The 12,690-nt window shown below is 63.9% G+C and overlaps 1 protein-coding gene across 4 annotated transcripts; it reads left to right on the top strand.

Annotated features, from left to right (window-relative positions):
- Window positions 1-223: 223 nt before the first annotated feature.
- TEPSIN (TEPSIN adaptor related protein complex 4 accessory protein) lies at window positions 224-9,837 on the top strand. Of its 4 annotated transcripts, none has more exons than XM_037810376.1 (13): window positions 224-293; window positions 1,077-1,149; window positions 1,488-1,579; window positions 1,714-1,807; window positions 4,752-4,801; window positions 5,034-5,112; window positions 5,192-5,263; window positions 6,057-6,260; window positions 7,032-7,191; window positions 7,579-7,692; window positions 7,781-7,859; window positions 7,984-8,118; window positions 8,984-9,837. In XM_037810376.1, exons 1-13 carry the CDS (start codon window positions 246-248, stop codon window positions 9,578-9,580), a joined length of 1,797 nt encoding a protein of 598 aa, XP_037666304.1. In that variant the 5' UTR covers window positions 224-245; the 3' UTR covers window positions 9,581-9,837. The 4 variants fall into 4 exon arrangements, with proteins under 4 accessions (XP_037666304.1, XP_037666303.1, XP_037666306.1 ...); XM_037810375.1 differs by having other exon boundaries at window positions 4,752-4,819; XM_037810378.1 differs by lacking the exons at window positions 7,032-7,191; window positions 7,579-7,692; window positions 7,781-7,859; window positions 7,984-8,118; window positions 8,984-9,837 and having other exon boundaries at window positions 1,714-2,415; window positions 5,192-6,066.
- The last annotated feature ends 2,853 nt before the right edge of the window (window positions 9,838-12,690 follow it).

The raw sequence follows: 12,690 nt of genomic DNA, 5'->3' as shown, positions 1-12,690 counted from the left end.
TCCGGCGCTTTCTAATTGGCAAGCCCCCCCTCCCCCCCGGCCTCCTAGAGTCTTACAATTGGCTCCCATAGCTGTCAGTTTCTACTCTGGGACTGTGGATTGGTTGAGAGTCAAATGTTTCCCGAAGTCGACCTTAGGGCCCGGCCCGCCGCGACGATTGGCCCGCGGTGGCAGAGCCCGCGCGGTGATTGGTGGGGACCTGGAGCCTGGCGGAAGCGGGGGCGGGTCGGAAGGTGGCCGGGATCATGGCGGCGGGGCCGCTGCTGCGCGACCGCTTGAGCTTCCTGCACCGGGTGAGTGAGGGCGTCTCGAGCCCCGGCCCAGCCTCCCCGCCGCCCTCGGGCCCTCGGGTGCGCAGGGCGCCCGAGCGCGGGCCTCGTTCTCCCGGGGGGCGAGTCGGGCCCCTTCCGGAGGGCCTCGGTTGGCGGAGTGAGCCGTGGACCCCGGTGTCCGCTCTGTCACGGGAAGGGCCGCCGCGCGCCCCTGGTCGGCGTCTGTGCTCGGGCTCGCGGGTGCGCACCTCCTTCCCCCAGACGGTGCGTTCTCGTGCCAGGGGTTGAGCGCCTAAGAGCGCCGGTAGATAGGCGCCCGGCGTAAAGCAGTCCTGCTCCGGGGCTGTCTCCGCGGGGCCCGTCCCGGCGGTCCCTCCGGTCAGTCACTCGCCCTGCCCGCGCCGGCTCTGGCGAGGTGGAGTCGCGTGCGTTTTCCGTCCTGGGAAAGGGGCTCTCCGCGCTGCTGCGCTTTGTAGTCCGACAGAGCGCTGCGTTAAAGCCAGTCGCGAGGCGGGCCACCCGTCCCAGCGTAGGGAGCAGAGCCTGTCCCCGGGGCCACCCCCCCTGACCACCCAGCAGGGCCCCTCCGGCAGGCTCCCTGTGGTCAGCGGGGCGGTTCCTGCCCCTCCCGGGTCCCCTCACCCACTGGGGTCAGCAGCGAGACGCCCAGAAACCCGGGTCCCTAGAGTTCTCGAGGCTGCACTGCAGACCGTCGCCTCGGCGGTTCCATCCCCTGGGAGGCCGTGGGCTCACCCCTGTGACCGTGGCTGTTCACCAGGGCCGGGGACTCTTGTTCCCTTACAGCTCCCAGTTCTCTTGAAAGGGACGTCGGATGATGAAGCTCCGTGTCCTGGCTACCTATTCGAGGAGATTGCGAGTATCCTTTCTTGGCACCCTCAGGGGATGGAGGAGCAGGTGGTGGGGTGCTGAGAGGCCCAGGGGTGCTGCGGGGTCTCCTCTCCCCAGGTGGGTCCATGGGCTCGTTTTGCTTAGCAACCAAGTGCAGGCATGGTCTAAACGCTGCGTCATGAATGACGCGGGGCCCGGGAGACACTGGAAGCCCAGACGGCATCTTTCAGCAGAAGCCAGGGCCTGTGGTAGGTTCCTGGGCACACGCGAGGGAAACGCTGAGCAGAAGGTGGGGAAATCCTGTTTCCTCTCCTCGGTCAGCGCAGCCCAGTGTCGGCTTGCTTCTTCCCTAACCAAGTGCCCCAGAAATCTCCCATGAGTCCCTGGGCAGCAGCCAGTGCCTCCTGGAGTACCTGCTGAGCCGGCTGCAGAGCGGCTCTGGCCACGTGAAGCTCAAGGTGAGTGGATCGTGGCCGGCGGGTGGGTCCAGAACTGCCCCAGACCCTCCTCAGGGTGGAAGAGGCATACAGGCTGTGGCAGGGCGGGGCTGGCTGCCGGGCCCCTCCCCACCCCTGCGTGTCCCGACCCCCAGGTGCTGAAGATCCTGCGCTATCTGTGCAGCCACGGCTCCTCTTCCTTCCTGCTTATCCTCCAGTGCAACTCTGCCCTCATCCAGGAGGCCGCAGGTAGTGGGCTCCACATGCCCTCTTGGGGAGCGCCGTGGGCCTCGGGTGTGGGCAGGGACGTTGAGTCACTCTCGTCTTGGGGAAGATTTCAGCCAGTTCTCTTCATCGGGGCCCATTCCGCCCCCACCCCCTCCGGCCTCGCCCACTGCTCCTGCGTCACCAGTGCCCGGCCTCGAGCCTGCGTGCCGTTCCTCATGCTGTGCCCTGCACGGATGTTTCTGCTGGACTTATCCATTCCTGCAGCCAGCTTGGGTCTCCTCCTAAGCTTTCTACTCCTGCCCGGCCTGCTTTACCCATGGGGTTGCTGCTTCTTTTGCTTGCACTTGTCTGTGCCTTCCCTCACCGTGGCAGAGTTACTCCTTCCCCCCGTTTGTGCCCTGCTGGGCCATGGGAAGCACTGGACTTCCCTGGTTCCCAGGGCCAGGCCCAGGGTGGCCAGGACACGCCCCGTGCGCCACCCCTCCTCCCTGCCGTGGGCTTTCTCTTCTCCCCAGGGCTGTTCCTCAGAGCCCCAGACAGAGGGAGTGCCCCCTGAAGGGCTGTGGGAGGACGAGCCAGGGAGGCCGTCAGGAGAGGGGGCTCCTGGCCTGTCTCGATCCGAGCAACAGGTGGGTCTGGACGGAGCCCCCTTCCCTTGCCCCTTTCCCTCCCCCTGCCCAGGCCGCAGCGGTCAGTTGTCTCTCGCCAACAGGCTTGTGGGAACGTGGCCTGAGATCTTCTCCTCAGGGTGCGGGAGTCCTGGCAGGAGACGGTCTCAGGGCATGCTGTCCCCAGGCGGGGACCCACCCGGTCTTCCTGAGGCCACCGTTAGTGTCCCCCTCTGTCAGCATGGGGCTCCACTGCCCACCAGCCCCCTTATGGCAGGAGAGCCAAGGCTCGGAGCGACGGACTAATCAGCTGGCCCCACGCCAGGGGCCACAGCTGTGTGCCTTCACTGCCCCACCAGTGCCCCAAATGCAGAGGTGACCCTGAGGTGTGTTTGACCCTGAGGCCCGGGAGAAGCACACACAGATACAAGCATGATCGTGACCCAGTTCTGAGTGCCCGGAACCCCAAGAGGGGTGGAGGGGTTGGGGGGCTACGTGCGTTACCCCAGCAGGCCACCCCCGGGCTGCTGGGCTGGAGCAACCGCTGTTGAGTCTTCCTCGCCGCCGCGTGGGACAGAATGGGCTGGTCTCACCACGCCGGCTCTGGCAGCTGCAGCTGGTGGTGGTGCAGGCTGTCACCGAGCCACCCGCTTCTCCTCGTGTGGCGGCTCCTGGCCAGCTGCACGATCTGCCTGGGGCAGCCCATTCCCGGAGGGTTCCGGAAGCTTTGTGGGTGGCGTGTTTGCTGGAGTCCTATTGGTCCAAGGAAGTCACGTGGTTGGGGGAGGGGCCTGCATAAGAGGGAGGACCCCAGAGCACAGTCTTTTGCCGCAGGTCAGGGGTCAGAGGCCGGAGGACAGGAAAGGCCGCTCCAAGGGGTGGCGTCAGGACGCGGGTGGGATTCAGACAAGCAGAAGCTGATGGAGACAGACCTGTTTCCCGTGAAGGCCCAGGCTGGCGAGTGGGGTGTGTTTGGCGCCAGAGCCTGGGGGGCTGGGTGGGGAGCAGCGGGGCCTGGGCTGGTCGGGGTACGGCACTGCCCCGCTCTCTCCTGGTACGTGGCAAGGGTCACTGTGGGGTGAGTGGACGCCGGGTGGCGTGAGAGGCTCTGACTCACGTGTTGGGGAGGGGTCAGCATGGAGGGGCTGGGCCGGGTAGTGCTGTGGTCAGAGCCGGCAGACCTGGGGGTCGGGTGGGGGTGGCGGAGGGGCCCGCGCGGCTGGGAGCCCTGGAGGCCAGCGAGTATTCCCTGTCGTTGCAGCGCCTCTCGCGTGCCCGCCGTGCCCCGGGCGCTCTGCGGGGTCTGGGGACTAAGGCAGCGTCCCGGGCCCCAGGGTGCTCAGCGCTCGCCACAGGCTCACACGGGGCTGTTGCGGCAGCCGGGAGGACGACAGGACGGCCGTGCAGATGGGCAGAGGGCAGTGGGTGCCCTTCGGGCGCCACGTCCCCTCTGCTGATCCAGCCTCCTGGGCATTAGCCCTGGGCTGAGCATGGGGGCAGGAGGCCATCGCCTCTGCCTTCCTCGGTGGGGCGAACGGCAGAGCAGGCGGAGGCGATGTGTGTGCGTGTGGAGGAGGAAACGGGGGTACCTGCTTTAGACTGGGGCTACCAAGGGCTTCCCTGAGTAGATGGTTCTCACAGGGAGTTCTGGAAACGTGAGTGGGAGTGACGTGTGTGTAGTGGGGGGCGCGGGGTGCAGAGGCCTTGCGGCAGACAGCCTGGGGTTCTCGGATCTCCGGGAGGAGCCGCAGTTGCCCGACCAAGGCCCTCCGTGCTGGGAGAGCCTCGCGGATGAGGCAGGGGTGGGGCCTAGCCAGGGGCCTTCCAGACCGAGTCAGAAACGGGAGTTTACCGAGTCCTTGGGAGCTGTGGGTGTAAGCTGGAGGTGACCCTGTTTCCGTTGCCTCTGGGTGGAGGACGGGCCGGGGGGGCAGTCAGGTGGCCATCCACCAACTCGGCGAGCGCCCTGGGTGCAGTGGGTAGTTGGCTCGCGGGACTTGCCACTGCGTGGTGCATGGGGAGTGGGTGGGTGGGCCGGGTGCGTCATGAGGGCGCTGGGGCCAGGCCTGGAGGTGGAGTCAGAGGCTGGCGGCTGGGTTTGGGGCGTGGAGCTCCCAGGAGTGGGGTGGGGGCCTCCCTAGCTGGCCAGGGCCGAGCTGAGCCTCTCCCCAAAATGTCCTGGTAGCCTCAGGAGCTGCTCCGGGCTCTGGTAGCTGGAAGTCATGAGGTGGGGGGTCTGAGGCTGAGTGAGGTCGCAACCCCGTCTTGCAGCGGCGGGGGTGGCTCTGAGACCCTGCCCAGCAGCTGGGTGCCCGGCTCAGGCTCCACCTCCCGTCTCTGCCCTCCGTGTTCTGCAGGCTTTGCGGGGCCCCCGGATCCTCTTCATGGCAACAGCTTGTACCAGAAGGTGCGTGTGGCTGCCCAGGTGAGTCCGGGGCCAGGGGCCCCACCTCGGCCCGAGCCTCAGGCCATCAGGTGCTCCGTCTCTCTCCCCTGCAGCCCCCAGCTCGGCCTGGCTTGGGTCCCAGACCCCCTTTCTCAGGAGGAGGGTCCCTGGGGGCCGGGCCCTGCAGAGCTGGGGGCTGGGTAGGGGGCTGGTGCCGGTGCATATGACACTCGCCTCTCGCTGCCTCGCTCAGGATCTGGGGAGCGCCTTGTTCTCTGACACCCTGTCTCTGCCGCCCTCCGGCCGGCCGCCCCGGGCCCTGCCACCCGCAGGTACGGTCTCCACCCTGGGGGGTGAGTGGTGGGGTGAGGCGGCAGCCCGGCCCCTAACCCTGAGGACCCCCCACCGTAGGCATGGGCCCCCAGGCCCGACCTCAGAGCGCCCTCCAAGGCTTCGGCTACAGCAAGGAGAGGGGCCGCTTGGGTGAGCTCTGTCCTCTGCCCCCTGGGGCGTGAGGGGTCGCCCAGGGGCCTGGTGTGGGGGGCCCAGCCCCTGGCTGCCCAGCGGGAATTCCCCTCCAGCCCCTTCCCGGGCTCTGCTTGGCGCGGCCACTCTGTCCTGCCCGCAGAGGTTGGGGCAGGCCTGGGCGAGTGCTCCGTGGGGACAGCCGGGAGCCGGTTCTCGGGTGGCCGGGCCCCGTGGCACCGTGAGACAGCATGTCTGTGCCGCCTTGTGGGCGCCTCAGCTGGCCTGGCTCCTGGGGGTGCTCTCCTCCCGCACCCCTCACCGGAGACGCTGCCCTCACCCCGGCCTCATCCCCAAGGGGCTGGCTCTGGGCGGGGGTCTCCGCAGCACCTCTAATTTGGAGAGAAGGGCCCCAGCGCTCTCTGGAGGGGCTCACGTGGGAAAGGGCTTGTCCCCACCCTCCACATGCCAGGCGCGAGCCCTCTCCCGGCTGAGGGTGACACGTCAGCGGGGTGGGCTTTGAGCTCTCAGACCAGCATCCCAGGACACCCCGTGCTTCAGGTGGGGGCCTGGGGGCGCGGGTCAGCTGCAGGCCGAGGGATAGCTGGGCACCCCCGGGTCCAGCTGGCCTGGCGAGGAGTGGGACGCACTGGAGAACCTTCCGGGAGGGCCCGGGTTCCCGCCATGGGGCCTCTGCCTGTAACTGCAGTGTACCCCGCCTCCCCAAGCCCTGAGGACACCTCCATCCCAGGAAAACAGGCAGGGGCCGGCGGGGAGGGGCCGGGGCCACCGTGCCTCTCCTCTGGCACAGGCTCTGCAGGTGGAGCCCTGCTCTCCACCATCCAGAAGGCCGCCGAGGTGGTGGCCAGCGCCATGCGCCCGAGGCCTGAGGGTCCCAGCACGCCGCTGCCTGCCCTGAGAGATGACACCTACCAGCCTGCCGCAACCCCTGCGGCCAGCCATGGTCCCCCTGCACCTGGGAAGGCGCACCCCGGGGCCGCCCCGACCGCCCGAGGTACCAGCCGGGATCCTCTGGGGGTCTGGTCTTCCCCTCCCTGGCTCCCCCAGGATCACCCCTTCCCTGGGTGAGGGGTTTCCGGGGACCTGCAGCCCTAGGATCTGGGACGCTCATCCCTGTAGCTCTGTGGGCCCCGGAGGCTGGTGACCCCTCCGCCGGTCCCAGGCTGTCCCCTCTCCAGGTCCTCGGTTGGTGCAGGAGACCCCGGCTCGCAGCGCCTGTCCAGTGCGTCTTGGCTGGCGGCTCCATGTAGACCCCACCGCACGCCCGTCCCTGCCTTCTCCCCCTAGCCCTGGACGGAGCTCAGGCCTGCCAGTCTGGGTCTTTTGTTCTTTCATTCATCCATCCACTTATTCATTCATTCAGCCTGAGCGTCTAGTGCTGATGGGCACTGGCCCAGCCTTCCTGGAGCTGGCACTCTGGCTAGGGGAGCAGGTCTGTTAGGAAGTGGACTGTGCCGCGAGGAAGACGGGTGTGTGTGGCCCCGAGGGAGCAGGTTCCGGGCCTGCACCCCTTCTCTGGCCAGAAAAGATCCAAGCAGGGTGTCGGCCTTGAGGGGCCGCCTGCCCTCCTGGTGCTCTGCAGCCCCTGCTCCTTCCTCCTCACACTGGGGCACCAGGGGAGCTGGGGCCGGGGCCGGTGGACCTCACACCCAGCTCGTCCTGGAGCCAGCATTGCTGGCCCCTGACCACGTGGGCCCTCCGTGCCTGGCATCCTGGGGCCCGAGGCCGAGGCTCCCACGGGCTCAGCTGTCCCTGCTCCTTGCAGCACTCAGGCACCGGCCAGGGCAGGCCGGGGGCGGCTGGGAGGAGGCAGACAGCAGCCCCGGCTCGCAGAGCTCCTCCCAGGGCAACGGGGACACCGGCAGTCGGTCCGGCAGCGACAGCCCCTCGGGAGCCAGCCGGGAGCTGGGTGACTTGGCAGAATGGTGAGGGCTGCCAGGTTGTCATGGAGTGTTTGGGCCTGACCCCCAGGGGACTCCACTGGGGACGGTGGGGCGCAGGCCACGCCACACACTTCCCTCGCAGAGCAGCTCCGCTCTCCCCACTCTCCTGCTGGGCCCCACCCCTGGTCCCTCAGCTCCTCCCAGTCCCCTCCGCCATGCCTTGGTCTTCCTCCAGTCCCCCCCATCACCCTGGTCCCCTCAAGTCCTGCCAAGGCCCTGCGGACCCTGGGCGCCTACTTGGTGCCCCTCCTGGGGTTTCCCCGGGAAGGAGGCATAGTCCGAGGTCAAGAGTGGGGCTGGCTCCGTGCCTTCTGTCCAGGGTGAGCTGGGGCCTTGTTCACCCCCCAACCGGGCTGTCCTGTCCCCTAGGGTCAAGGCCGTGTCCCTGAGTGACTGCCGGGGTGAGGCCAGCCTGGTGAGGGCCGTGCTGCGGGGTCCACGCGCCTTCCTGACGCGGGAGGAGGCGCAGCACTTCGTCCGAGAGTGAGCCCCCGGCCGGCCCAGCCCCAGGAGGGAGGTGGGTGGCCCCCTGCACCCCGGAGCCCCCCACCCAGGTGTCTCCTGTGCGCAGGTGTGGACTGCTCAACTGCGAGGCCGTGCTGGAGCTGCTGCTGCTCCACCTGAGCGGCACTGGGGAACGCGTGCAGATGGTGAGTGCAGGGTCCTGGCTGCCAGCATGGGGGCAGGGGTCGCTGCCCTGTGCCCTCGCCACCCTCCTGCACCCCTGGGCAGGCGGGGGGTGGGGAGTGTGTGCTGATGCGCATCTCCCCACAGAGAGCCCTGGGCGCCGTCTCTTCCCTCGGCACCACTGACCTGCTCGCCCAGGAGCACATCCTCCTCCGGGCCCGGCCACGGCTGCAGGAGCTCAGCATGGGCAGCCCTGGGCCCGTGACCAGCAAGGCCACCAAGGTGGGCCACCGTGCACCGGCCAAGCCACCCATGGCCGGGTGGGGGTGGGGGTGGGACTGGACCCAGGGCACACCCAGGAGAGCTGCAGGGGAGCCCCACTCCCTCCCCAGCCTCCTTCCCAAACCCCCCACCGATATCTGGGGCCCTTTCTTAGGCCTTTCCTGATCCTTGAGCCCACGGGGCTCACCTGGCTTCCCTCCTGGGCACTCCCTCCCTGCTTGGCTGACGGTAACCGGCTGACAATCACCAGGACGTGCAGTGTGGGGGGCGGGCTGCCCTCGTGCCTTCTCATTGCCCATGGGGGCCTCTGGCCTGGGCACGGGCAGGGACTGCTGTTTTCCCGCGGGAAGACGCAGGATCCACAGTTACTCGTGGTCCTGGTGGCGGCCAGGGGACAGCCCACCTGCTGAGCACCGGGGGCAGCTGGAGGCGGGTTATTTGCGTCTGGGCTCAGATTCGCCTCTTCAGAGAAGCCCTCCATGCCTGCTCCATCCATGTCCCATCAGCTTGCTGGGTGCTGCCTGCTTCTGTGCAGAGAGCTTCACTTACTGCACCTGAAGGTTTCCCAGTGGGGCAGACATTTCCCGTCTCAGAGCCTAGTTCAGTTGTGTAACAGGCAGAAATTGGGGCTCACGGTTACATTCACAGTGTAGACGCCGTGGCCCTGGGTGTTGAGGAGGCGTGCTGTGAGCTCTGGGGAGGCAGTTAGGGGGCTCCCCTGCGAGCAGGCGGGTGGCCCCTCCTGTGCCTTCCTGGCAGCAGTGCCTGTGCTCAGGGGCCAAGGCCCAGAGCAGGACACCCAGGAAGGCCCAAGGTCTTGTCTTCTGACTCGCTCTCCAGCTGCTCTTTTCCTCCCGTCTTCCAGATCTTGAGGCACTTGGAAGCCTCCTGCCGACCACGGCCCCTTCCCCAGAGGCCCTCTGCTGGGCCTGGACCCCTCGGCCCTGCGGCTTCCGACGCCTGCGCTGGCCCATCTGACCTGCTGACAGACACGGAGCCTTTTGCCGGAGGCCAGGCCTTCCTCCAGCCGCTGAGCTCGTTGCCCTGCGTGCCCAGGGGTGCCGCTCGCCCACTGGAGCCACAGCCCAGCCCTGCACCCCACCCGTACCCGGACACCTCGCCTCTGTCACCACCCGGGGACACCCGCTCAGGCCAGGGCAGCTCCAGACTGACAGGTTCCGGAGAGCAGGGGCCCAGATCTGGGGAGGATTCCTCGGATGTGGACCCCCCATATGGGGGTCCAGAGCTCGGCCCAGGCCCCGCCGGCTGCCTGCGGACCCCGACGGCCGACGGCAGCAGCAGCAGCTCCTTGTTTGCCGGCATGGAGCTCGTGGCCTGCCCCTGCCCGGTGGGGGCCGGGGCTGCTGCAGAGAAGCCCACTCTGCCCTCCCCAGCTCCCTGGGCTTCCCCAAGGGCAGCGCCTGGTTCGGAACTGTCTGCATTTGCGTTCTTGAATGCGTGACCACTGTCTGCCCAGCTGAGGCTGGGGTCACCCGTCCCCAGGGACCACCCGTGTCCTGGCCACTGGGACCTTTTGACCTGTGCTGCTCCCTGGCATTGTCTGTTCTGTTTCCTGACACCCTCTGGTTGTCTGTCCCCTCCCCGTCAGCACGTTAGCGAGGGCAGCCCCAGGCAAGCAGAGTGGGCCCCGATGGCACGTTCCAGTGGCCTAGCAGGAACCAGTGAGTTATTGTCATGAATAAAAGTCCTGGACAAGCGCGCAGGAGCCACCGGCCAGCCAGATGCAGGACGCGTGGTATGGGGGACAGGCTGCTCTCATGCCTTGTCGTTGCCCATGGGGGCCCCTGGCCTGGGCCTGGACAGGGACTGTGGTTTTCCTGCGGGAAGATGCAGGATCCACAGAGGTTCTCGTTCTGGTGGCAGCCAGGAGACAGCCCACCCGCCCAGCACAGGGGGCAGCTGGAGGTGCTGGCAGGGGCTGCTGCTGTGGACTTGGGCCTCTGTGGGGCATCTTGGGGAGCTGGGCTTTCCAGGCAGCCCCTGCAGCCTTGGGGCACAGTGCCACGCTGGCTTCCTGGGCAGAACCTGGGAGCCGAGCCGCTCTGGATTCGCAGCCAGCGGGCCATTGAGGCTTGACTCGGGGTGAGCAGACCCACTTCCCTTGGGTCCCGCCTGGAAACAGGCCCTTTTGCACACTGTCCTTGAGCACCTCCCCCACAGCCAGGGGAGGCGGAGTGGGGCGGCCTGGGCAGAAGGAATGGCCACGGCCCACCTGCAGGGGAAGTCGCCCATTTGTTCTGGGGAGGGGGCAAGGCCGCATGTGTTAGTTTCGTCATGGTTCAAGCAAATACCATGTAATGGCTCGGTGTAAACAGCAGGGATTCATTGGCTCACAGTTTTGAGGCTGGAAGTCCAAATCAAGGAGATGCTTTCTCCCAGAAGACGCGTTCCGGGGCTGGCTGCCGGCCTCACGTGGCTGTGCGCACGGCGGCCTCTCCCAGCCTTTCTCCTGGGTCTCGTTTACTTCCAGGTCCTGGCTGCTCCCTGTCTGACCTCTCCTGTAAGGCCTTTGGTGATAGGCTTAAGATTGATTCTGAGCCAGCTCGGCTGCACAACTGAAGTAACCTCATCCTGAGGTCCCGTTTCAAGAGTTCACAGCCACAAGAACGTACCAAGTCTAAGAACATGTTTTTCTGGGGCACGCGGCTGCAAACCCCCACACCATGGGAGCTTGGGCGGAGACCAGGCAGCCTGAGAACAGGCCTGAGCTCCAGGGCCTCGTCCTTGGGGTCCCCACTCTCAAGCTGAGGGATACAGGGCTCTGCTGGCACAGCCAAGAATGGGACCCAGCTCTGGGTGGGGAAGATGTCCTGAAGATGGGGGGCTCGGCCTGAGCTGCTGGTGTCCCAGCCGCATGACATATGAGAGCAGGACTCTGATGGCCTCGGCTTCTCCCGTGTCCCCTCTGCATCGGCAGCCTGTTGGGATTTGAGTCTGCAGGGGTGGGGAAGCAGGTGGCAGGCCCTGGGCATCACTCACTAGTGTAAAAACCTCTTGTCACCCAGGAAAGCCCCTGCCTGCCTTGCCTCAGGAAAACAGATTTTTTCGGCATATGGGTTTGGAAGTAATTACTTGGTTCTTTGTTTTGTGTCTTTGAGCTAAAATCCTGTGTCTCAGGCAGGTCCCAAGCAGCCCTAACCAGCACCTTCTTGTCCCGTCAGAGGTGGAGGTGGGGGTGAGGGGCTGACGAGGTGCACTCTGTGCACACAGGCCGGGAGAGTTTGCCTCAGGCTGCCGCATGGCTGGCTTGTGGCCGTTTCTAGAGTCAGCTTCCTGTTGGCCCCTCTTCTGTGTTCTCACTCTTGTCTCTGCCACAACTGCTTCCTGCAGGTTGTACATGAAGGAAAAGCCTTTGAGGAAAGTATCCAGGGCATTTCAGAGGGACCTGCAGATGGTTAGTGTTTGCACAAAGCTAGAACCATTTTCTTTCTTGCCTCTTTTTTAATGAAGATACCAATGAGAAGGGGTACACTTAGAGACTGTTTTCCTCAAATGAGGAACAGGTTGTCTGAGCTGCCTTGAAGCATAGCATATCTTGAAGAAGTATTGCAAGATGATGAATTTTATGGACACTTAATACAGTGTTTTCAATGCTAAACATTATCTGTTGTAATCTTTAGGACAATCACCAAAAAAATTACAGTGACATGGCAGAAAATGGCAGAGTAGGACTAGACTCCAGAGATCAGTAGTGACCAAAAGCTTCCCAAATTGATGAAAGACATGAATACATGCCCAAAAAGTTAAGACAAACTCCAAGCAGGATAAAATCAAAGAGCTCTACACTGAGACGTACTGTAGTCAATTACTGAAAAACAGAGTCTTGAAAACAAGAACGAAGTGACTGTCATTTATAAGAAATCCTTAAGATTAACACTAATTTCTCGTCAGGAACTATGGAGTTCCTGGGAAATGCATAGTGTTGAAAGAGACAGAACAATCATGGAGGAGTTCTATATCTAGCAAAACTATCCTTCAAGAATGAAGGAGAAATTAAGCTATTTCCCAGATAAACAGAAACTAAGGGGGTTTGTTGCTAGACCTGCCTTGTTAAAAGTGCTAAAGGGAATCTCATGCAGAAATGAAAGGACACCGGTCGGTAACTTGAAATTGTATAAAGAATTAAAGACCACTGGTAAAGGTAACTACATAGGTAAATATAAAAGCCAGTATTATAGTAATTTTGGTTGTAACTCCTCTTTCTGCTCTGTGTACTCTAAAAGGCAAATGCATAAAACGATAATTATAGATCTGTGTTAATAGGCACACAGTGTATACAGATGTAATCCAACTGGCAATACAGGGGAGGAGCAGAGAGGAATAGGGCAGGGTGTATACTATTGAAACTAACTTGGTATTATTCAAATTAGGTTGTTAGAAGTTGAAGATATTAATCGTAGTCCCGAAGGTAACCACTGAAAAAAATAAGTTTACAAATCTACAGAAAAGGAAAAATAAGGGAATCAAAATGGTACACTACCCCCCCCAAAAAAGTTTTTTTTTTTGTTTTGTTTTTAAAAAATAGTAATGGAAGAATTTAGGGGGCAAGTA

This window comes from Choloepus didactylus, chromosome 18, assembly GCF_015220235.1.
Source record: "Choloepus didactylus isolate mChoDid1 chromosome 18, mChoDid1.pri, whole genome shotgun sequence".
NCBI lineage: Eukaryota > Metazoa > Chordata > Mammalia > Pilosa > Megalonychidae > Choloepus > Choloepus didactylus.
The sequence above is the reverse complement of the archived record's forward strand: the minus strand, read 5'-3'. Positions and strand labels throughout refer to the sequence as shown.

Excerpts from the sequence above, each read along its gene's own strand:
- TEPSIN (XM_037810375.1), top strand. The coding sequence starts at position 246 with ATGGCGGCGGGGCCGCTGCTGCGCGACCGCTTGAGCTTCCTGCACCGG. Across the intron at positions 1,808-4,751 it reads CCTCATCCAGGAGGCCGCAG|GCTTTGCGGGGCCCCCGGAT; the intron begins GTAGTGGGCTCC and ends CGTGTTCTGCAG. Across the intron at positions 7,192-7,578 it reads CTGGGTGACTTGGCAGAATG|GGTCAAGGCCGTGTCCCTGA; the intron begins GTGAGGGCTGCC and ends CCTGTCCCCTAG.